Here is a 25,968-nt window from a genome sequence, read left to right as displayed (position 1 = left end):
TTTTGCATCTGGCAGGCATGGGCCAATGTGTGATTTTGGTGGTATGTGCCATTGCACAGATGTGTGTCCCTTAGTACACACACACACACACAGATAGTGAGGAAAAAAGCCTGTATTGCAGAACCAATACATTTGTTAAAATGCAGTGTCAGTATTTCATAAACTGTTTGTGTCTCAAAGTGTTGTTGCAGTTTTTCACTGTTAAAAGACAAACTTTCAAATGTTCTAAAGCTCTCGCAATATTTCATTTAAAAAGCTGTGTTTCAACATTTTAGTGTTTTAAAAAGGTATGTCAATGTTGTTTTCAATTTTTTAAGGCCCATGCCTAGTGTCTAGATACTAGGGTCTTCCACTTTCATAGTCCTCCACTGGTTTTCATGTCATTGTACACAAGGAGAAGGGGCGCACACACACCCACATGCAGTAAAATATTATGTAATTAATTGTTTGTTAATAACCTCTGTTACTTTAACATTTTTCACTGTGCTCCTAAATTTGTTTGTGTGCTCCTCAATTTTTCATTGAGGAATACATGTACTCCTTGGGGAAAAAAGTTAGCATAGAGCCCTGTTTAGTCAGTGATGGCAAGAGACACAAGTGAGACATTTCCTTTTTCAGTTATCTACCCCACACAAATAAAGCCTAGTTCAAGTGGGGCAGTTTGAATTAATGTTTTCAGCCACTCATTTGATCCTGTTTGATATAGCCCGCTTCACTGATGTGTCTTTTACCCCAGATAATTTTTATTGTCAGAGAATACATAACAGCAATGAATTGGGGTCATCTGACATTTTCACAAAATGATGTTCACTAATGCCAAGGTCAGACTACATAAAACCAGACAAAATTTGATGCGATCATTTTGTTGCAGGCAACCGACAGACATCATGCAATCTTTTGAATGTGAGAAACATCATTTGGTATTGCAGTGCATGGTAATAAATGGATAAGACAACTTGGACAAGCGTTAATGTCCTGGCAGAAGTTGTAGAGTATCAGGTTTTTTAACTTCTCGTCTTCTAGTGTGACAGCTTAAAGGATGTGCTCACAAACATTGACCAATGGGAAGGCACATTCAGGGCTCTACAGTGTGAGTATTTACTCGCATTTGCTCCTAAATAGATATGTGCAAACCAGAAAAATAATTTATGAGCACAGTGTGCGAGTAAGCGGAGATTATACTTTATGCTTTGACAAGTACGCTAGGGTCCGCATGACGTAAATTTCGTCACAACCCAAGTCCGCGGATGTCCACACCCTGCTGTCCACGTGCAGGCCAAATGCACGGCCACTATGCTACAAGGGCACCAACTGAGCATGCGCTGAAAACCAAAATGGATGTTGAATTTGAGGAAAGGCTATGCGAAGAGGTTCGTTGCTACCTGCGTCTCTACAATTCATATTTAAAACAATACAAAGACAATCAAATGTGTACTGCTCTTTTCGTGCTTTTCTTTTCTGTATGTGATTGCGCTAAGCACAACAGACAACGCATCTCTTTTTCTTCCATGTATGTCGACATTTTAATTTGATTCATAGTGCGCATGTACAGAAATACATCAGACGCCGATCTACTGTGGATGTGTGGAACTCGTCTTCCAAGCGGACTCCAGAAAGGAGAAAACAACTACTGGGTTTCGTGGTGTCCACAGTGCTGTGTGTGTCCACAGCGCATCTGCTTGGGAGTCCCACATTCCACAAGCCGCAGTGCGCCAATCACAGTAGAGTTTTCTGTAATGGCAAAGCTGGTGTCAAGTCAGAGAAAGGTGAACAAGACTGAAAACAAGGAGGCTTTTAATTTGAAACGACCGATACGGGAAGTGGTGACAAATGATGTAACTTCATCACTCAGTCAGTCAGGGACAGACGCATTTAGAAAGTATCATAAAGACATTGCTAAGAATGAAGCCCGTTGATTTTTATTTTGAGCAAAAAGATGAGGAGAAAGAGGAATCTGGCTGTATGTGCTATTGCACAGATGTGTGTCCATTAGTACCTGCATGCACTCACAAATACAGTGAGAAAAAAACCTATATTGCAGTACGATAGGCCTGTTGAAATGCAGTGTCAATATTTTAAACCATTTCAGTGTTTCAGAAAGTTGATCTGTGCTTCAATCTTAAAAGAAATGCTCTTGCAATATTTTATTTAAAAAGTTGTTTCATCATTTCAGTGTTTTTCAAAAAAGCTATGTCATTATAGTTTTCTAAGGCCCATGCCTAGTGTCTAGATCAGACATGGGCAACTGGTGGCCTGCAGGCCAATTTCTAGATATCAATAAATTGTTGGTTTCACAGGCGTTAGAAGCAAGCAGGCCATTTGACCACATTTGAACCGAATCCCAATTATGATTATACTGTCCACTGGTAGAGGGTGCTCCCTCAAAACACGAGGCCTGTAGCCAAGCAACTGCTTGCACATGGTCTCATCTTGGTCTTGGCGGGCCTCTTCCCCAATGACACGCGACGAGGAGAGACATGATTGGCAAAAAAAAAGAAAACTTGACATAGAGAACCGTGTCTTCCAGGCAAGATGGGAAACAGAAAACTTTTTTTACAGAATTCAAAGGCAAACCTATGTGTTTAGTGTGCCTGGAAAAAAAATCAGTCATGAAGGATTTCAACTTGAGACACCACTTCAGTACCACACACAAAGACAAATATGGCATGTACACTTGGAGGTGCTAGAGCCGCTATCATCGCTGACCTCAAAGGAAAACTACACCGACAGCAGAGCCTTTTTACCAAAGCCATGTCTACACAGGAGTCCTCTCTCAAGGTGTCTTATGCTGTTTCCCTTGAGTTTGCTAAAGCAAAGAAGCCCTTGTCAGATGGCGAAACAGTGAAGCTATGTGCAGTAGAGATGGCTAAAGCTTTTGGAGATGATAGCATGACTAAGAACTTAAAACAGTCTCGCTGTCCTGTCGCATGTTGATGCGAAAAATTTTTGACATTCAAAATCATGTCAAGGGAAAGCTAAAACAAGTCATGCATGACTGCAAGTACTTCGCCTTAGCGTTGGATGAAAGTACAGATGTGATGGATGTTAGCCAGCTTCTCATTTACACAAGAGCCATTGGCAGTTCATTTGAAGTGCACGAGGAGTTATTTAAATTTTTGTCTTTTCAGTGACACTACCACAGGCAAGGATGTTTTCAATGCCTTTAAAAGTGTTGTAAGTGAGCATGGGGGATTTGACAAGCTTTCAGCTGTTGTTACTGATGGCGCACCATCAATGCGTCGAAGACACACTGGATTCGTCATGCTCCTCCAAAAGAGCGGCATTGACTGTCCAAATTTTGCACTGCATCATACAGCCGTTGGGTAGCGTTATTGCTAGCTAACTATTAATTATGGGCAAAAAGTTATGAAAATTATCCAAAAATTATCAATAAATTACAATAATAAATAAATAACAGGGTGTCTCCCCGCCTACCACCCAATGACTGCTGGGATAGGCTCCAGCATCCCCCATGACCCTGAGAGTAGGATAAGCAGTTTGGATGATGGATGGGTGGATAAATGATTAAAAATTTTATCAAAATTATGAGGAAAAAAATATTAATATATGGTTATATGAATGTAGGTTTTGTTTGAGAGCATTTTTATCATAGGCTAGATCCTATTTCATTTTGATCATACAGGAGGCCCTCTGTGCCAAGACAATGAACTTCCGCCATGTCATGGATTTAGTTACCAAGGTTATCAATCTCATTCGGGGGGGGGGGGCAGGTCTCTCAATCATTGGAAGCTTGTAGCCTTTTTGGATGAAGTGAATGCCGCTTATGCGGGGTTACAGATGCAGACTGAGATCAGATGGATGAGCCGCTTGGAAAGGTTTCTTGCGCTGCGCACTGAAATTCCAGTGTTCTTAGATGACAGCATTCGATGTGACAAGTGCTTACTAAACCCAGGGATACAGATTTTCTCTGCGACATGGCCTTCCTTGTGGATAGTACTTCGCATCTTAATCACCTTAATATGCAGTTGTAGTGAAGAGGCCAAATTGTCGGATCTCTACGCACACGAATGCATTTAAGTGTAAATTAGCCCTGTTCAAAGAAGGCTTTTCATCCGACCATCCAAATTTGGCACATTTTCCGGCCTGTGAAGAGATGCACAAAGATGTCCCCGAATGTGAGAAAACATTTCTCAAGTACAGAGCATAGAAACACTGCAGCAGCAGTTCAAGGAATGCTTTCAAGATTTCCATGCCATGCAGCCACAACTTGCGTTATTCACTGACCCTGTCTCTGCTACTGGCAGTGAGCAACCCCCAGAGTTGCAGCTTGAATTTTGCAAACTACAGTCAGACCCTTTCTTTCAAGCAAAGCACAATGAGAGAGGAATTTCATTTTGGAGACTACTACCCGAGTCTCGCTTTCCACTCCTCAGTCTCAATGGCCAGCATGTTTAGGAGCACTTACATCTGCGAGAGCAGCTTTTCAACAATGAAGCACATCAAGCCAAAATAGAGAAACAGGCTGACAGATGAAACTCTGTTCCAGCTCATGCAGATTGGATGCACAAACATTGACAATGACATTCAGTCTATTGTACGCCAGCAGGAGAGGTCACAAGTATCTCATTAAGACAGAACTTTATACTTTAAACTTTATACCTGTGGGTGAGTTTCAGTGGCTTCATCAGTATATGAATGTGTGTGTGAATGTGAGGCATACATTGTGAAAAAAGCACTATATAAAATGCAGTCCTTTTACCATTTTGAGCTAAATGCATGTTTATTTGAAACGGCATGGAATGGGAGGGCAGAGTAGAAATGCACTACAAACATGAATATTAGTCCCCCCCCCCCTTTTTTTTCCTCCCCAATTCTATCCGGCCAATTAACCCACTCTTCTGAGCCGTCCCGGTCACTGTGCCACCCCCTCTGCCGATCCAGGGAGGGCTGCAGACTACCTCGTGTCTCCTCCGATTTATGTGAAGTCGCCACCCGCTTCTTTTCACCTGACAGTGAGAAGTTTCGCCAGGGGGACGTAGCGTGTGGGAGGATCACACTATTCCCCCCAGTTCCCCTAAACAGGCGCCCCGACCAGGACACATACACACATTCGGCTTCCGACCCGCAAACACGGCCAATTGTGTCTGTAGGGATGTCTGACCAAGCCGGAGGTAACACAGGGATTCGAACCGGCGATCCCCTTGTTGGTAGGCAACAGAATATTAGTTGTTGCACATAGTGTGAATGTTAACTTCTGTATCATTATCGAACGATGATTTTCGATACCCCATTGCACCGAAATAATGGTGTATAACTCAGGAATGTGGACATTTTGTTTCTGTGTTGAGCTCATTAAATAGAAATGTTTGTATAATAAACTTTTACTGGTATATATTTTATTAAATTAGTAGTTATAATTAGTTAATTGAGTGATGGGGTTACAGTATCCCACTGGTGGAAGTGCATGGTCACAATCTGGTCCTCTGGTAGTGAGGATAAAATTTTTGTGGCCCTGTCTATCAAAAAAGTTGCCCATCCCTGGTCTAGATACTAGGGTCTTCCACTGTCATAGTCCTCTACTGGTTTTCCCATCATAACTGCACACAAGGAGATGGAACACACACATGCTTGTGCAGTAAAAATATGTATGTAATCAATTGTTAATAAATTGTGTTACGAGGGCGTCTGGGTGGCGTGACGGTCTATTCCATTGCCTACTAAACCGGGGATTGCCGGTTTGAATCCCCGTGTTACCTCCGGCTTGGTCAGGCATCCCTACAGACACAGTTGGCCATGTCTGCGGGTGGGAAGCTGGATGTGGGTATGTGTCCTGGTCGCTGCACTAGTGCCTGCTCTGGTTGGTTAGGGCACCTGTTCGGGGGGGGGGGTAGCGTGATCCTTCCACGTGCTATGTCCCCCTAGCGAAACTCCTCACTGTCAGTTGCAAAGAAGTGGCTGGCAACTCCACATGTATCAGAGGAGACGTGGTAGTCTGCAGCCCTCCCCGAATCGGCAGAGGGGGTGGAGCAGCGACTGGGATGGCTCAGTGGAGAGTGGGGTAATTGGTCGGGTACAATTGAGGAGAAAAAAAGGGGGGGGAATCCAAATATAGAATAAATAAATAAATAAACTGTGTTACTTGAACATTTTTCACTGTGCTCCTAAATTTATTTGGGTACTCCTAAATATTTCATTTAGAAGCACGTACTCATTGGGAAAAAAGTTTGCGTAGCGCCCTGGACACATTGCTGTTCAACGGGAAAAAAAAGTTTTTATTTCTGATCTGGAAAGGCTGCATAGGTATATGCTGCCATCAGAATGCGTAGCGTGCACTGCCTCATGACCAAGACAAGCCAAGATGGTTCGGAGTGGGTAATCCGACATAGCAGCAGTTGGAAAATTCAAATTTTGTGTAGTCTGAGCTCGTCATTTGAGAGGGGGATCAAGTAGCCCTTAGAGACAGGTTTGCTGCCACATCAACTTGTGTTGTGTCCACTCGACTTGGCTCTCTATATGGCCTCCCCCATGAGTAGATGCTCCATCTGTGTGATAATGATTACTGCACCACACACTTTTTTTTAGTCGAGACGAGAGAGTAACCACATGCTTGCACTTGATGGCAATGGTTTCCAGAAAGATGTTCACCTGATTTAACTGTTGCACATCTGGCACCACAGATGGTACAGGCTTGGCGTTTTAGCTCAAACAGAAACGAAGAGCCTCGTATTGCTGTCCACCCTTGAGTGGGCATTTATGAAACCCCACCCCTCACTCTCAACCCCATCTGTCTTTATTTCCAGGCTCTCTCCAGCAGTGTAAGCTCCAGCAAGCTCTTCCCCAGTAGTACGTCCCCACATGAGACTTCATTTGGTGAGGAGGTGGAGGTCCACAGTCTCCTAGTAGTGGATCAGCACACTTTTGAAGGTGAGACAGCTGGGTTCAGTTCAGTCTTGCTCACTTAGACCTTTTTTTCATCTGAAGAATCTGGGTGTAAACACTGTTCTACCTTGGAAGTGCCGAATCATCACCAATAGGATTATCTCCACAAGAATGAGCAGAAAAACTCCTCTTGATAGCTGATTTCCTACAGGTCTTTTACTAAATTAATTCCAGGGCCAGCATGCTCACCAGCCTCGCATTATGCATGCTGTCCTCAAGACCTCCACTTCTCTTGATTGCACGCTCTAAGAGATGATTTCTTTTAAGCCAGCCCAGCGCCACTGTCTCAGTCACGCAAAACACAAAATGAATAGCAAATAGTGATGTTCAATGCCCCGATAACAGTCTCACGTGCGTTTGTGTTTGTGCGGCGCACGTGTGTGTGTGTGTGTGTGTGTGTGTGTGTGTGTGTGTGTGTGTGTGTGTGTGTGTGTGTGTGTGTGTGTGTGTGTGTGTGTGTGTTTTGTGTCCCTCTGACAGTTCTCCATGCCCACCAGTTCCTTCCCAGCGAATATGCCCTCAGCATGGTGTCATGCCGTCTGGGCAGAGACCCCGCGGTGTACTTCATTGTGGGCACAGCCATGGTGTACCCAGAGGAGGCTGAGCCCAAGCAGGGCCGCATTATTGTCTTCCATTACACAGACGGTCAGTCGCAAGGCATTCCTCCTAATCGCTCCCTGGCTTGTAGACACACACTTTCTTTAGCTAATTTCTCATTCTCCCACCTCCCAACCACTCCTCTCGTATGTTCTGTTCATTCAATTTTGGGGGTCTCTCTTTGGTCCTTTACACACACACACACACACACACACACACACACACACACACACACACACACACACACACACGTGGTCACTCTCTTACTCACTATCTCGCTCTCTTGCTGTCTGTCTTCTACTTCTCTCGCTCTCGTTATCATGTACTTCTCTCTTCTCTCTATTCTACTACTACTTCTATCATTTTATGTCATGTTTTATCTCAAGCGGTCTTACCTTGGCCTAGCACTCTATCCCTTCCTCTCTATGATTTACAGTGTCCATCTCAAGGTCTCTCTCCCTGTTTTTACTTCATTCGGTAGATTTTCATTCCAAAGCTCTTGTTCCTTACAGCCTCCTTTTTTTGCTCTTTCTGTCTTCTCCTTCCATCTTTCTTTCTCAGTCTCTGTCTCGCTGTCCTTTGAACTGCTTTTTCCCCTCCCTCTAACAAGGTCTTGTGGGTGCCAGTTTAGCTTGATGTGTAAGTGGCACTTGGAACGTTAACTGAACAGCAAAGTGGCTGATGGCTTGCTTCGTTCTGCAGGGAAGCTCCAGACTGTGGCTGAGAAGGAGGTTAAAGGTGCTGTTTACTCCATTGTGGAGTTCAATGGCAAACTGCTGGCGAGCATCAATAGCACAGTGAGTGTCATTTGAGTGAGTGGCATTGTCCAGCTGTCTTCACTAAGACAGAAAGTTGACACTAAGATGAGGTAGCTTTTGCATTGAACATACTTGTGAGGCATGTATTTGAGGCACTGAGAAAATTGTCTTAACCTGAATCTTAAAGTGAATTGCAGTCAATGTTGTGACGTATAAACCTTGATCCACTTTTGGCCAGTCAGTATTGCTGAAGCCATACTCGGATAGAAACTGTCAGTCTGTACCTTTGCATACTAGTCTCTAAAGCCATATCACATCCAAAGCAGTAGAAATATGGAGTCAATCACTGAGAACGAGCTTGTGAAGCTGACTGTATATCCTCCATCAGGGCAGATATGTCAACTGTGAGTGTTTGTTTCAGGTGCGTCTGTATGAGTGGACTGCTGAGAAGGAGCTGAGGACTGAGTGTAACCACTACAACAACATCATGGCCCTCTACCTCAAGACCAAGGGAGACTTTATCTTGGTGGGAGACCTGATGAGGTCTGTACTGCTGCTGGCCTATAAGCCCATGGAGGGTAACTTTGAAGAGGTAAGGATGTGTTGGAGGAAATTACAAAATATTTGCCGCCAAAAGTAAAGAACTTGTGGAACAACTATTGGCTATCCTTCACTGATAGGGTTTGTGAACTGGCACTTTGGGATATTCACTGTTAGCCAACAGATACTATTACAGATCATGAGAAAATTGGCCCAGTGTTTGTGCTGTTCCACCTGGATGTGATAGCTTATCTTAGCTATAAAAAATTTAGTCTGTTTTTTTGTTTTAAATCCCCTAAAATATCCCTGTTCAGCCTTGTGATTTGATTTGTGTTTGTATTGATTTTAGTGAGATAAAGATGAAGAAATTGAGCCATGGATCATGTACAATATTTATTGTGCCCATGTTTCATACAACAAGAGCCAAACAGAAGCACTAGAAATACTCAGACCTGTCAAATGTATCGTCCTTTCATAAGGAGTTGGATATGGGCATTGTTGAAATTCAGCTGCTACAAGTGTTTCTTGTATTTTATTTTATTTTTTCACTTCTTGCATATGACAAGGTCTGTAAATATTTTCCAATTAGGGCTGGCCATTGTCATTTATGACTGAAATCAAATTCTGCACTTATCATACGCTTTTCTTTTTAAAACCCTTCCATATATAGTTTCCTCAGCAGCTTTGACAATCTTGGTATCTCAAGTTTCAGAATTGTTTGGGGGGTGATAACAGGTGGCTCAGGCTGATTCGGCATTTGTGTGCATAAAATTCTCAAAGTCTCAGTAAAAATAAAAAGCAGAGAGAAGGTGGGTAAAAATCAGAGCGTCCTGGTACAGAATAAATACTGTGGTTAGTGATTACCTGGTTGAGGTTGTCCTTTATTCATTTTGGCAATACTGCCACTATTTTAGGGTTCCCCGTAATATCCATTTTACATTAAAATAATACCCATAAATGTAAATCTAGCATAAATCCAAAGCTTAATGCCAAGCTTATCATTGGTCTCAGAAAGTCATTTACCAGATAAAACAAAATTAATTATGCCAAGCACATTAAAGAAGAATAATTTGCTAAAGCGGCATTGAATTATTAAAAACGCAACGACGTTCAGTAATTATTTATTTTTGGATGTTGAATATAAATACTGTATATGGGGTGGGTGGCAACTATGGGTAAGTCTTTGTCCACCCATCATGCACAATATTTGACACCACTGTTCCCATGTGGATGAAACTTTCGGGTGATGATGCATCCCGACTCTGCGCACTGGCATTTTTAACTTAACAGTGATTGGCCCAAGATGGTGCTCCTGCAGGCTAAAAATACCCTAAAACTTTAAATGACCACAACTTCCCACCATTACAGCTACAGTCTTGAAATTTGGTAAATGCATGTATTTCCCCCATCTAAGCAATTTTACTTCTTGGAGCATTAATCTTTACTCATATTTTCTGATAATTGACGTAATGCAGGGCTCCAGACTGACCAATTGGTCGCATTTAGCGCCATTTTTTTTTCAAGGTGCAAGTGCCCCCCCCCCCCAAAAGGTAGCACTGGTGCAACTGCAAAATTAATGGACATTTAGAAAAAAGGTAATTTATTTTTTCGCTGTCTGATTGAAACGGTTCTGGTCTGATTGTGCCTTGCAAATGTCTACAGTAAATCTAGTCACTGTAGAAATGGTACCAAGGCAACTTTGGACAATTCTTACAGGCTGTACCCCTCCCCATCCAAGTTGTTATAGCAACATTTACTCATGCACAATTTGCGCATTAATTGCAGGTAGGCTACTGATGGCAAACATTGAAACTAACATGGACGATAGCAGTGAGTGGCAATGAAACAAACTATCAAGTTGTTTTTTTTTACCAAACACATCAAGTGCTGTATGCAGTAACGTTACAGCAGATGATGCAGATAAGGCACAAGCGGAGAGACAGGAGGAGACAGATGAGCCGGAAAATGCTGCTAAAAAAAGAAATACGTTTTCCGACAGGAATGACTAGTTGAATCTCATTGGTTGAGGTTCAACAAGGAAAAGAACGAAATGCACTGTGTGCACTGTACAGAGTGGTGTTTCTAGTGCTGGCAACACAAAGATTGTTACAGCCACAACAAACTTCAAACATGAAACATTAAAGTTGCACAAGTCTTTATTTCATATAAAGTCTCTCCTAATTTCCCCATAAATATACACACGTATGATGGTAATGGAATATTAAAACATTTCTAGGACAATACACATTCTTTACGTTATGCCTCCAAACAGAAACGGTGACACCAAATTGGGCACTGGTGCTGCCATCTGAGAGACTTGGTGGCACGAGTGCCACCATTGTCAGATTTTAGTCTGAAGCCCTGTAATGGTTTGCACATTCCATGACCATTATCTCAGTAAGCTACATAATTTGTGGGACACATGTTTAGTGTTGCCTTGTTTTAGTGGAAGACTCAACGGAGCCTGACGAGCATATGGCAAGTAAGACAACATCATCAGTCAGGCTGTGTTGTAGTTTGCAAGCATATGCTGTGTTAAGTGTTTTTGTCAGATTTAAGAAAAAAAAACGGCGTATCATGTAAATTTTAGATTTAGAGGTTTAGCGGTAGATCTGTTGGTCATGCATTTTTTTTCCCAAGCGTATTTGAGAGGTCTTATCGTCTTGATTCGGAAGCTAGTCTGGCTGATTCCCTTTTCAGTCACATTTCTGTGCTCATCGGTAATGCAGTATTTACTTGAAAGATTAAAAAAAAAAACACCCTTGCATAGGCACAGCAGTAACTGACAGTAAAATTTGGTTTGCTGTTCCCTCCAATAGACTTTTTATTTATTTTTCTCTGTCAGATTGCACGTGACTTCAATCCCAACTGGATGAGCGCAGTGGAAATCCTGGATGACGACAACTTCCTGGGAGCAGAGAATGCCTTCAACCTGTTTGTTTGCCAGAAGGACAGGTGAGAAAATGAGCAGAGATGTACTGCAAGATCAACATCTCTGGGGCATCTATGTTCTTTAAATCTAGCCCACATGCACAGCATAGCACAGCCATATTCCACTGTACATGAATGGCACTCTTGCTACTAATACCTCTCTTACTCTATAAGATGTCGTCTCTATCTGCATATCCTAGGTAGATAAGGAAAAACACAAGTTCATGCAAGGTCCAAATGCCCTAGCCACGTATTGTGATCACAATGTCGGGATTTGACGGACCACATCGAGAAATGTTCTGGCTTGTGTTGCAATTGGATTTCAGCCAGAGGTTGCCAGGTATAGATGCAGCCCGTGCAGTGTGTGCTTTAGAGAAAAAGTACTCAGAAGAGTAGAAAAGCCATCCCTATGGCCAAACTTAGTGACCCATTTTGCAAATCATTCTTAAGTATGCTGTTCAATCCAATTCACTGGAGTCCTGCATGGTTCATTCCTACCTATTCTTGCTCCTTTCCCCATCTGTAGTGACTTATAATTTATGTACACTAGCTAATCTCGTGGTTTAACACTAGAACGACCGTGAGTTCACTCCTACCTAAAACAACGGTCAGTCAAAATGACGGCTGGTTTTTAAACTCTATATTCTGTCAAGATAAATACCCAGTTGAGATATTAATGTATTGCATATGTTAGTATGACTGACATCAAAATTAACATTTTAACAACTATTAATACCATTTTTAAACAATTTAAACTTCAGAGAGACATGGTCGAACTTGAGTAGCAATATTGAAAAAGTGAAAATATTACTTGAAAAACAAAATGGAAAACACATATTGCTAATCTAACAAACATAACAAGGCCTATAAACCGTGAAATGTAAAAAAAGAACTGAAAATAACTTGAAACAGTCCCAAACAATGACCAGAGCTTAAAAACTACTAGAATGACTGATGGCCCACGGTTTTAAATGCTATATTCTGTCAAGATAAAGACCCAATTGAGATATTAATGCATTGCATATGTTAGTATGTCTGTTAAGAAACAACTGACACCAAAATTGATATTTTAACAACTTTAATACTATTTTTCAAACAATTTAAAATCGCCGCTGTCCAACGCCTGTAAATACTGCAATGCCTTGGTGGTAGTCATGGTGCGTCAAGTTTAGACTATTTCTCTGCACTGGAGAATGCTAGTGTGTTTCTAGGACAGAGCAATGAACTTCACAAAGGAAATGATGTGACCAACCCACGTCACAAATAGTGACATGACGCGCACGATCATGTACAAATTTCAAGCAGTCTTTTTGGCGGCTCATGATCGTTTTAGGTAGAGCTTATAATAACTCTTTTTTTTGTGCAATTGATCTAAAACTCATTTTAATGCAAATATGTTCAATTTTAGGACCATTCAGGGAGCGTAAGGTCTTTATCTTTTCTTTTTCCCACAAATAATCCAGTGGCTTAGTGAAATGATCGTTACGGAGCGGATAAAAGCGCCATTTTTGGTAGGATGGTTCCTTAGGGTCAGTTATTGGATTTTAGGGTAGGAGCCCCTGAAAAATCTCAATTTAAAATATCAAATTGCAACACTGTCAATGTCAATGAAGTATCTGAAAACCCGCCTAGTATTTTTCAGACAATATGCATCATAAAATCATCAAATCACTTCCAAATGTGATAAAGTTAGCAACTTTTACAGAAATAAAGTCCCCAAACATTAAGTATTATCAACAACACATTTAATGCAATGATGAATACAAATGAACATGCATCTTAATGTGAAAACATGGGGTAGAAGAAGTGAGTTACTGTTTATTGTGTCTATCTGTTACAGTTGCATTTGCAAAGAGGTGAGCAGTCCAAATTTCCAGTGCTGCATTTGCAAGAGCTACAATCCCCTTTACATGAGCATCTGATGAGCTCTCTGCAAGCTCTGGAGACCTCAGGAATTGTTAGCCAGACTGGCACCCATGATCCCGATTCCTTGGTCCATCCGTAGCTCTCTGGAGAAGGAATGGCTTGGTGGGTTTGTGTACTGGTGGTCCAGATGCCTGCTTGGTAGACTGCCCGTTTCACGTGCTGGAGGAGTGCATTCCTGGTAGGAGGTAGTTTCTCCATTGTTCTATTTTCTTCACAGAAGAGTTCTTTTCTTCTTTGGTTAATTGAGTTCGAAGGACTGGATTTGTCATACAGGATGACGGTCAATCTTTCAAGCTCACTGAACTGCTGGCTATCTACGTTTAGTTGCTGGAAGGGATGCTTTGCCAGGTCGATGAATGTTTCTGTGGCAGCATCATAGGCTTGCCAGGCCCGCCAAGCTGACTTTTTACCTTTTCCATTGAAGGCAGATGTAGTGTCACAGCCGGAATACGCATGAAACATAGGCAGAGCTCTGGATTTAGGTTCCCCCAGGCTTTTGCACATGCTGTTGATGTGGTAAAATCTGTACTTTTTGCCCATCCCAAAAGCCACCCAGATGTCAGTCAGGGGTTGAATTACCAGTAAATCATGAAATAAGCCTGCAAGGATGACGATGACATCAGTGTCCACAGTGCGCACAAGGACAGTTTTCGCTCCATGCTCCAGCGCATGTTGTACATGGACCACAATCCTAGTGTCAGCGTCCTCATGATTGCAAGAGTTCATTGTGCTACTGGAACCAAAAGACGACACAGCTTGCCCTGATGTGACATGCAAAGCTTTGGTTTGTGGCCAGCTGAACAGTTCAATCTTGGATGTCAAAAAGTCAAACAGCTCCTTCTATTGCTTGGATCATGGAGAAAATCCATCCAATTTCCGGGCAGCTTTGTCGGGCCTGACACTTTTCTGCGAACACCTTGTCCTCTCTTTTCACGGGTGGACTCCTTCAAACTGTCTGGGATGTATGTGTCCCATACAACATCCAGCCGCTTGGTATTATGTAGCTGCTTATGTAAGTAAGGGATGAAAACCTCATCTGCATAGGTATCAAATGTGGTCACTCTCACAGTGGGCAGGCAGTGGACAATGACTGCTCCATCAAGGACTTTGCAGTCATAGGTTGGGGGTGGCTCTGGTTGCCCTGGGTGCTCAAGACATTGCAGCAGGTCAGATCTGGTGCCGGTCAGATGAAGTTTCCCAAAATCTGAGAGGGAAGGAGGGAAGGACTGTACCTCATGTGCGAAGAATTCATCCAAGTTACTGTCACGGCTCTGCATAGCTATATATAGCTGGCCAAAGAGTGCCACGTTGTTCTGAAGCACTTTGATCTTTTTCCCATGTTTCGCCATTGTCTTGCGTCGAAGTTGCCTGAAGAGTGCCAAGGCATTCCTCTTGATTGGATCATGGATGGAGCATGTCCGTTCTTCAAGCACCTTCTTGACAAACTCCTGATATTGTCTCTTTCCTGTCTCTTCCAAGATGAGTACTGTATTCACGACGGATTTATCTGTGCAGTTCTGGCTGTCAAGAGTCACAAGATCTTTGAAATCATCCAAGAAAGGATTTCCCATTCTTTTCATGGTTTCAGATAGACTTTTGACTTGTCTCTGAAAGGTCTTCTGCATTGCAAGACCCTGCTCGTGGTGCTGGAAGTTCTCTTCATTATCTTCTTTGAGATATCCATCTTCAAATTCCCTTAGCAATCTTGCCAACTCTGGGCCACAAAACTGGGCCACACAACAACAACACAACAACTATTCCAGATTGCACCAGCTAACATTTTTGACAAGCCCTAGCTAGTTGCTAGCTGAAAAACAGACCTCTGTGCTAGCATTAGCTGTTTAATGGAGATAGCTTAGCTAATCATCTTTACTTCCATATGCTCATGTAGCAACATACAGCACATTTTCATTGATTATTATTATGATTTTTACCTGAATTTCACTTGTTTGGTTGCAGCTCTGTGTGAGACTGTGTTGCATTGAGACAATGCTGATATGTGATGAGTTATGGAGGGAAACTCATTTTGACAGTTGAGCTTATTTTGTGTAGCGCCATCTGGTGGTCCGAATTTATAGTGACACAGTATTTGTATATTTGAACAACTTGATGCTAAAATCTAAAACAAAAATTAAAGAGATAACACTCTCCATGATGAACAGGGCATTTTTCTCACTTTTTTTGAATTTCTGCCTATTGTGTGCAGGGCTATATGGAAGATGTACAGGCACCAAGTGTCTTTGTACTCCATTTTACACATCATTAAGGGGGGGTTAATAATCAGGGGACATTAAAAATCAGTTTCAACTTCTTTTGTGTGCAATAAATAACAATTTATCATCAATGTCCTCTTTATGACTCAGAAAAAAAATTTTTTGAATGCAAGAACAACTTTTGTGTTCTGTATGGGTATTTTCAATATTTTTGTGGGGCTCCTACCCTAAAATCCTTTAGTTGGTCCTAGAGAAGCCTCATGCAAAATTTGGTGCTTTTATCTGCTCCGTAACGGTACGCCCTAATATGTGTGCTAACCCTCTGGACTACAAAGTTTTTAAACTTTGAAAATCCAAAACCGTCAAAATGACAGCCTTGGTTGTTCTAGTGTTAAATGGTTGATCCATACCCAAGCTAATGAAGTGAAATAAATGGCTATAATGACAAGTGTTATCACACCTTTAACCGCTCAGGATAGCATATGTAGAAACCCTCAGGTTGCAGATTCTGTCAAATAGCATTCAGATTACATTTCTCTAGTGTGAACGTGACTTGGCTGCCCCTTAAATTGTTTATACACATCGCTTGGTTTACACATTAGTTGTTGATTTCAGAGGCAGTAAGAAGAATGGATTTATTCTGTGAGCATTCAGACAGGGTCTGAGTGTACTCCTGGTGCCACTGGCGGTTTGGTGGTCCACTGCATCAATCTCATCACGAAACATCGGATCACTGAATGTCACTGACCTTTTATTTATTGACCTATTTATTTTTTTATCATACCTTTCTCTCTTTCTGTGCCATTCATCCCACTATTATTAATCTCTATTGTTCTCTGACCTTTTCACATATTTTCATGATCTTTCTGCCCCTTTGTTTCCCCTTTTTTAATCCATCACATTTGTCTTCCTTAAATCCCTCTTGTTGTTCTTTACCTTTGTTTTTTTACCATTGCCTTTGCCTCTCAACACCTCTCTCTCGCGCACACACACACACACTTTTTCTATTCTCCTTTCCCTCCACCCCTCTACCTCCCACATCCAACATCTTCCAACTCTCTGTTGCACTTCCTCTAGTGCCGCCACCACAGATGAGGAGCGTCAGCACCTCCAGGAGGTGGGGGTCTTCCACCTCGGTGAGTTTGTCAACGTCTTCTCCCATGGCTCGCTGGTGTTGCAGAACCTGGGCGAGAGCTCCACACCCACCCAGGGCTCCGTTCTCTTCGGAACCGTTAACGGCATGATCGGTAGGGGCATACACACACACACACACACAAGTGGTAATATGATCTGCCTTGCAAAGGAAATTTTGATCCCAGTGGGGCTTTAGCTGTATAGATAAAAGATGAATGAAATGTCTTCTCATTGAGGTAAAAACGGGTCCAAATACAGGTTGCACTGCTCAACACAAAATGGTTCTTCAGCAGGTCTCAGTCCTTGTCTGAAGGCCATGTTCCTTTAGCCTCTTAAGAGATACTGCAGTTACATGGTATTTACCTCTTCCGCTGAACTGAAACTCGTGGGAAGGTTTGGTTATATGATGATGATGACACGTGTGTGCGTGCTCTAACCAATCACAGCTGAATTAGGGATGGACTACATCTACAGTAACAAGTAGACCAAGTCTGAAATGGACCTGATATCCATGCCCCGGCTTGTAATCACCTCAACTCCACCTGTTTTCATACTAAGAAACTCAGTACATCAGAAATCCCCAGAAATGCAGCATGGGTAATTTCGCACGGAAATGCAGAAATACCATGTGACTGCAGTATCTCTTTAAACATCTACAGTCTAGTGAGCTAGTTCCTGAATTTCAGGGCTCAACAGTGCGAGCATTTCACTCGCATTTGTGACCAAAAATAGATATGTGCGACCTTTAGAATATATCTAGAAGCATGTGTGAGAGCAAAAAAATCCAGCCCAAGCAGCCTCTACCCCCCCCAACAAAAAGGTTGATAACACAACAATGACAGCGGTCACATGATCCACCCGTCAGAGGTAAGGGACACCACTTTTTGAGCTCAAAACGGGCCAGACCCCCTGCTTAGAAAAGCTGCTAGCGTCCGGGTAGCGTAGCGGTCTATTCCATTGGCTACCAGCACAGGGATCGCCAGTTTGAATGCCCGTGTTACCTCTGGCTCTGTCGGGCATCCCTACAGACACAATTGGCCGTGTCTGTGGGTGGGAAGTCGGATGATGGTATGTGTCCTGGTCACTGCACTAGCGCCTCCTCTGGTCAGATGGGGTGCCTGTTCAGGAGGGAAGGGGAACTTGGGGGGAATAGTGTGATCCTCCCACGCGCTACGTCCCCCCTGGTGAAACTCCTCACTGTCAGGTGAAAAGAAGCGGCTGGCGACTCCACATATATCGCAGGATGCATGTGGAAGTCTGCAGCCCTCCCCGGATGGGCAGAGGGGGTGGAGCAGCGACTGGGATGGCTTGGAAGAGTGGGTCAGTTGGCTGGATACAATTGGGGAGAAAGGGGGGGGGTGAAAAAAAAAGAAAAGAAAAGCTGCTGGACCAGTGATACCCTTTTGTCTAAGTGGACTGAGCAGACTTTTTTGGCGCTTAGAACTAAGAAGAACTACCTTGTTATAGACATGTTCATACCGTTCATACTGTTTATACAGTTTTAAGCAGTTTAAAGTATAAATAATTACATAATTATTAAACACAGTTTGAAGCAGAAATAATTAAAAACCTAGTGTACCTTTTTTGTTCAAATGAATGAAATCATTTTGCTTGTAAATGTCTCCTCATATCCCTTTAGTAAGGAAAAACACATTATTTGAAAATTTTCATTGCACCCCTAAAGTTCTTATGCGCTCCTAAACTTTTGCTCCTTGGAAAAAAGTAAGCATCAAGCCCTGCATTTGCTCTCCAGTAAGTTCTGTCTCATTTGCTTGAGGTTATCAAAATGTCTGTTTATTACATCTGGCTTACAATCCAAACCAGTTATTACTCCTATTGAAACAATGAATTATTAATTATGCAGATTTGGAAAGGCTAACGTGGACAAGTGGGAATGCATAATTCAGTAAGCATTTTCAGAATCTACAAACGTCAACAGCAACCGTGATCATTCACTGTTTACTCTAAGTAAAACCATTCCCTAAACAGTTAGGACCAGTTTGTAAATGAGGGATGAATTCAGCAGAGAAAATGCTCTCCTCTACACTGTAGCACTAATGAATTTGCTGACTAATATGGAGCATGACCTTTGACTACTTAAGATGTATCAAATGCTCCCCAAAAACAGTGATTTTAGGAGATTTTAGACCTCATTACTTGCATACAACGCCCCTATCTTTCAGACCGGTAGGAATGATGAGAGAAATGAGAACCAAGGAGGTGCCGCCTCCTAAATTAAGGCACAGTCTTAATTTACCTAAAGCATTCCCACAGCACCACAGCACAACACATTAATTCACCCCAGCACCTCTGCTGTTCTCTCAGAACTCTGCAAAACGTCTCCTAGGAAAGTTGAGCAGGAAATGAGAACCCCAGTTGCACGTTCTAGTCAGCACTTTCCCTAGCAGTCGCTCAACTATAGTGGCCACTGCCGTTTAATGAAGAAAAATATCTCCTGCCTTCCTCGTGGCTCCCCTAGATGCTGTGATGTATTAGATGTTTTTAGGAAGAAATTGCACTATGCACAACAGTTTTCGCCACACATCAGTGATTGAACTGAGTTGGTTTGGTCGCCTGGATAGCGGGCAAATCAAAGAAAACATCTTTCAGAAAAACATTAAAAGGTTAGAGGTAAGCAAAGTATTGCAGAAAACACGTTTTTTTTATATTTGAAAAAAACTACTTTTTCCCCTTGCAGGGATATTCATTTCCCTTCTGTAACCCAGAGCCTAAGCGGTTGTGATAGGGACCTCTTAAACTGAGCAAACAGCAGGAGACGAGCGAGAGAGAAAGAAACAAAGCATGTGGTTTGATCCAGATGCCTGTGTTCTTTGTGTCCCTATGCTCTGACTCAAACATGTCACAGAAGAACAGGCAATGATGAGTTCTGACACACACTCTGTGCCATACTTTGTTCACAACTTTGTTTTTGCAGTACAATCATCCGCCACACACTCTTCGAACACCTCTCGGGACACCGGAGTAATGTGATTACTTGAACAGAAATAGATGAAAGTGAAATGAACATGATAAATAGTTGCTATTAAATTAAATGGAAATGGGATCAAAAAATACTCCCAGTGTACCATAATTTTTGTGAATTATATGGCAAGATGTATGCTAACATTAGTATCGCTACAAACCAACATGTCCTCATTGTGAGCCCTGGAGAAGTAGCAACATGATATCACAAGATTTCGTTCTTATATTGACGAAAACTAATCTATTGAATCGTCCACCAGTGGACGATTGTTTAACTTTTTTCGTCCTGCATTGGACGAATTTAAGTCAATGGAGATTTCAATGGACTGTCATACCCAAGATGGCGGCGCGCTTGACGCAGCGGCTACTGCGGCTCCCTGTTCAGTGTTGTGTTTTCTTTGTTATTTACAGGTTAGTTTTAAGTTTACTTACAAGTGTAGGTCATGCGCTCTTCTACAGCCGTCAGGAACTTTTAAACTCCCCCATTTCATTTTTAACATGTGCCTGCACATTGTTTTTAATGACAATACATTGAATTGAATATCATTTCAAAACTAACAGGGTAGATCAATCATGTTGTAACTAGCCAAGATGTTGCTGTTCAGTGACCCTATGTGAGTAACATGTCAAACACAGTTGTATGTTTTGCTTGAAATATCCTGATTTGTAGTTATTTGCTTTCATTCACCTAATTTTAATTTAATATAGTGTTCATAGTGCAAAGACTTTTATTGCAGTTACGGTTAGGGTTAAGGTTAGGGTCACTGAACAGCGATATCTTGGCTAGTTACAACATGATTGATCTACCCTGTTGGTTTTGAAATGATACGACAGTTCATCGAAACTTCCATTGACTTAAATTCGTCCAGTGCAGGACGAAAAAAGTTAAACAATCGTCCACTGGTGGACGATTCAATAGATTAATTTTCGCCAATATAAGGATGAAATCTCATGATATCGGGTTGGAAGTAGAAATGTTTTTATGCCTGTTTCAGTGTTAAAAGAAGAGGTGTTGTTGATTGACATCTTTGTGTGTGTGTGTGTTAGGCCTGGTGACCTCCCTGTCAGAGGGCTGGTACAGCCTCCTCCTGGACCTGCAGAACCGCCTCAACAAGGTCATCAAGAGCGTGGGCAAGATCGAGCACAGCTTATATCCTTCTTACGCTTGCTTACCCCCTTCAGAGAGAAGGAGACCCCCGGCCGCCAGGTGCAGCTGTCACGTAGGTGGTAATCCAATGGAGTTAAAATGCTCAGATAATGAGAGCTACAAAAACTAGCTGCAGTGATGTGTGACAGACCACCTTGTTTCACCATCTCATGCGTGAAATGGCTTGTTTGAAGCTGCAGCGCCGTGTGGTCACATGTTGCAATTTTTAAAATGGACAAGTTCTAAGTGCTTATCGACGTGTTAGCGGACAGAAAGTGCTGCTTTATCAAAGATACAAAATTCCATTAGAGAAGAGCTAGTTGTTTTGGTTAAGCAGCTTTTTTAAGACATTTTGTTTCATTTGAATGCTTGATTGTTTATTCTGAATGTTCAAGTGAAATTGAGAATTTGCATCAAAGGGTTGATGACAACCCAGCGAAACCAGCAAGCTGACTGAAAAGTGACTTGTTTTAACTCCATGTCTGTTTTGCCTGCTGTGTGGGCGTGTGCATGTTAGTCATTATATTGCTTAATTGCTCACACAAGGAATTTTCAAACATGTACCTGATTTTTTACACATGATCATGTGATGTAAAAAATATGATCCTATTGCCAGATGTCTCAGGCGAGAATGTTTGTAAGATTCTTCCTTGACTTCGCGGCACCTGGAGATCATTTCACACAGAGCGCAAAACGGAGCAGGCCACAGGCTTCATTGACGGAGACCTGATCGAGAGTTTCCTGGATTTAGGCCGGGCCAAGATGCAGGAAGTAGTCAGTACTCTACAGGTAATAAGTGAAGTACATGTAACTTCTCTTTGTTTTCTAATCTTTTTTTTCCCCACAAAGTATTTGAATATCTTTGCAGATGGATTTGTTATCTATGCAACCAAAAACAGAAAATACAGTGGGCCTCATGCAACAACCGTTTTTCCCCCACAGTGCTGCTTGTTAGGTGTGAGTACAAACTGTTGAAAGTAATCTTGGATAATTGAATTTCTTTTTGTCAGTTCTTAGAAAATCCTTTGTGCACCTTTAGTGGGTATACATAAAGGAGTAATAGGGATGAAGCAAACCTGTCCTCACACTGTTCAAACACTGATAACTCAAACTGTTGAGGCTGTTTGTTTATAAATATTCTCGTCAAGGGGTTTATGCTGTCAGTTCTGCTAGAGGCACTTTGATTTCTGAATTTAACTTTTTTTTTTTTTAAGATCCATTTCACAGCAACGTGTTTTGATGTAATTCAGTCTGATCAGCTGTTCAGACTCAAACGTTTTCCTTTTCTTTTTTGTACAAGACTGGTAATTAGCTGTCCATATTAAGTTTTCTGAGGCGTTAACTATGCTAGTTGAAGGTTCACTGGCAAATGACATGTAGCCTGCAATATTCAACATTAAACACACAAATAAGAACAAATTTGAGTAGTTAAAAATATTTCATGAATCTGTCATTCTCTGAAGCAAATCTCATAACACATCTGGAGAGAAATTTAAGAGAATATTCATACATGAGGCCCATTATGAGTCCTGTTAGTGAAGCAAGGCACACCAAACATGGAAAAATAGTTTATTTGCATAGAAATGGATAAAAATAATGATAATTAACAATTTGAGAAAAACCAAGTTGAAATCCAAGTTAAGAAAAACACCCCAGAATACTTAGTAAAACATCTCACCTCAGAACAGATAATAAAATGACAAAGATAACGGGGTGATGAGTTGAGATTCAGCTACACCAGGAAACCAAATGGGATAAAGAGTTCATTTACATTGAAAACCAGTGTCGCCAAACCAGCCAGGTAACTAAGTCCAGGTATGTTTAGGCAGGCAATAAACCATTGCATATTGAGCAATATACGTCTCCTTGAAGAGTCCCGAAAGTCACGGCATTTTGCTGTGTTTGTATTGCTCTAACAACATCCAGTCCACTGTCTGGTGACCTTCTGCACACGTACTTTCAGAAAGGTGATTATCAAAAAACTGAGCAGAAATCTAGGCATCATTTACACAACTGGTTGAATGTAAACCCGCTCAAAGATAATGTGATGTAAAATGGTGAAACAGCAACAAAAGCAGGAAAATGTCTGGTATGTACACACAGCTCCCTCTCCTTGCACGTTTCATGTAGTGTTTATCAGTACACAGGATCTGATATTGTTGTCTCTTGTTTATCAAACTAGAGCGAGCACATGCGGAGCAACGCTGCTCTTGCTATTTTAGGAGACAGGGAGTGTGTTAGAGATGTTCTGTTATTGAGAGCTGTGTATCTACATCAGTTATTTTGATGAACAAGTCCCATGACGCCCTCAAACGACTAAACAGTAAAGTCCGAGAGCCACCCTGTCTAACCGCTCTCGGCACACATCAGATCTAGATTCTAGATAGTGACAGTAGTCTAGGTTTTCCCCCAGTCATTCAAAAAAAAAAAAATCCATCAAATTTGAGAAGTCTTTACTGAATTCTTGCATGATACCATTACACTAGCGGCACACTGACCTTTACTGAATTCTTAAACAACTGGTTAGTTCTAAACTACTGATTTACAGTTCTGGGTTGTAATCTTGGGTACAACTTCGTATAGCTAGTGCTGCTGGCCTCATGGGATGGGTAATCCCTCCATCTTGAAACGGCATATATCCACAAATAGGAGTGTGACTGACTGACCCATCTGGCTTCAAACACCCCACTTGTTTTTTTGGAAACGTAGGGCTTACCAGAAAGTAAAGACTCAAGGGCTGGCTGATGGGTTGACATTTGCATATTGATAACTGAATGAAATACTAGATATTTCTTCGTTTTATACTGCAGTTATATTTCAAGATTATGTAATAGGGAATCCCCGTGTTACCTCCGGCTTGGTCGGGTGTCGGGTGTCCCTACAGACATAATTGGCCGTGTCTGCAGGTGGGAAGCCGGATGTTGGTATGTGTCCCGGTCGCTGCACTAGCTCCTCCTCTAGTCGGTTGGGGCGCCTGTTTTTTTGGGGGGGGGGGGACTGGGGGGAATAGCGTGATCCTCCCACACGCTACATCCCCCTGGTGAAACTCCTCACTGTCAGGTGAAAAGAAGCGGCTGGTGACTCCACATGTATCGGAGGAGGCATGTGGTAGTCTGCAGCCCTCCCCGGATCAGCAGAGGGGGTGGAGCAGCAACCAGATCGGCTCAGAGGAGTGGGGTAGTTGGCCAGATACAAGATGAGAGAAAAAGGGGGGGAAATTTAAAAAGAATAAAATAATAATTATGTGACATGGTTTCAGTTGTTAATCTTTTTAAATAAACTCATTTTGTAAGGCCTTGTATGTGTACCGAGACAGCATTTCACCTTGCTTTCACCTCACTATCATCCTCTTTATCTCTCCAAGTTCCTTTATGACACAAAGAACGAAAAATTCATTTGCAAGTTCAAGTGAAAATATAGTTAAAATGTCATCCAATTTTCTTTCACTCCGCCACCACACACACACAAAGAGGAGGAGGATAACTTCAAGTGCCTGTGCTTATTTCAGATTGATGACGGCAGTGGTATGAAACGTGAGGCAACAGTGGATGAGGTGATCAAGATTGTGGAGGAGCTGACCAGGATCCATTAGCATCTCCCATCATCCACAGAGGCTAATGGTGGAGGAAGGCAAGGAAGTAACAAATGGACAAGAGATGGGTGTTGGGGTGGGTTTTTTTTTTTGTGGGTGTCTTTGTAAATAGTTATAAATAAGCAGTGTGTGCATGTCCGTCCTTCAGACTTCAAAGATTTGTCATCTGTCCCAACCCTGAAGGTGCTACATACTGAGTGTTGTATTCTTCTGTTAAGCAACAATCTCTAGAGGAGGTGCGTAGCATCCATTTGGACAATAAAAAAAAAGACCAAAGCAAAAACATTGGTCTGTGTGTGTGTGTGTGTGTGTGTGTGTGTGTGTGGGGCGCGCGCATGCATGAATTTGTGCACTTGTGTGAATTTATGTGTGACTACATAATGGGCAAAGACCCAAGCTTTTTATTTCACCAGGACAATATTCTGGTCCGTTTGTGGCTAGATACTGCCAAGACACTGACTTAAAAACAAATGGCAAGGTTAGGAAACGGTCTCCACCTATAAGGCTCTGATCACCGCTGTCAGTGGATAGGAAAGGACTCTTGGATTCGGCAGAGAAACTTTTACGTAAGGTTATTATTGAAGTCTGAAGTAAGATGTATGAGAGATGATTAAAGGAAAATGATAGATTTGTAGCTATTTTGTCTTTGTGATTTCTCCATTTCTTTTAATAAAGGTTGCTTTAGTACTGTCAACAGTGGCTTTAATTTATTTGTCCCAATCAGTCTTTTCTTTCCTCAAAATTACTTTTTTTCCCTCATAGATGTATTTGTTAAAGTGTTTACAGTTCAACTGGTTCTTATATTAAACATGATATGTAAATTACTTTGCAATCCTCACGGTACCCTGAGGTGCACAGCTCTTCAGCTAAAATAATTATGGACTGTGATCACAAAAACTGGCAGGGCCGTTGCTGTAAATCCAGCGGAGTCGGATTTCTTTGTCCTATGGGGTAGTTGTATTGTACTTGAGGAAGGTTCTGTTCTCGCACAGATTAAAACAATATTTGGGAAGCTGTCCTACTTAAGAGACTATCTTGTGACTCTGACCCAGCCAGTCAGCCCTAACAGATTTTAGTGGGTGGAAAAAAAGGGGGGGGAATAAAAGAAAAGTATCTTCTCTGCATCAATAAATCACCACAGGAGCATATCAAACAGCAATCCAATCCCTTCTGGTGTCTTTGTCAGACCTGCTGTACGTGCCAGAAATGACCAAGTTATTTTCTGGTTCCACACTTTCTGGCCTGTGC

The 25,968-nt window shown here is 42.0% G+C and overlaps 1 protein-coding gene across 1 annotated transcript in view; it reads left to right on the top strand.

Annotated features, from left to right (window-relative positions):
* Positions 1-25,414, top strand: part of ddb1 (damage-specific DNA binding protein 1) — a 72,671-nt gene extending 47,257 nt beyond the window's left edge. The window contains exons 19-27 of the mRNA XM_056278462.1: positions 6,762-6,885; positions 7,381-7,545; positions 8,200-8,294; positions 8,677-8,847; positions 11,641-11,750; positions 16,943-17,112; positions 21,029-21,131; positions 21,794-21,917; positions 24,637-25,414. Coding sequence (XP_056134437.1) covers positions 6,762-6,885; positions 7,381-7,545; positions 8,200-8,294; positions 8,677-8,847; positions 11,641-11,750; positions 16,943-17,112; positions 21,029-21,131; positions 21,794-21,917; positions 24,637-24,720 — 1,146 coding nt within the window. The 3' untranslated portion in view covers positions 24,721-25,414. The remainder of the gene's footprint in view (positions 1-6,761; positions 6,886-7,380; positions 7,546-8,199; positions 8,295-8,676; positions 8,848-11,640; positions 11,751-16,942; positions 17,113-21,028; positions 21,132-21,793; positions 21,918-24,636) is intronic.
* The last annotated feature ends 554 nt before the right edge of the window (positions 25,415-25,968 follow it).

The sequence above is a fragment of the Lampris incognitus genome, chromosome 4, assembly GCF_029633865.1.
Source record: "Lampris incognitus isolate fLamInc1 chromosome 4, fLamInc1.hap2, whole genome shotgun sequence".
NCBI lineage: Eukaryota > Metazoa > Chordata > Actinopteri > Lampriformes > Lampridae > Lampris > Lampris incognitus.
This window is presented reverse-complemented; position numbering and strand designations above follow the sequence as displayed.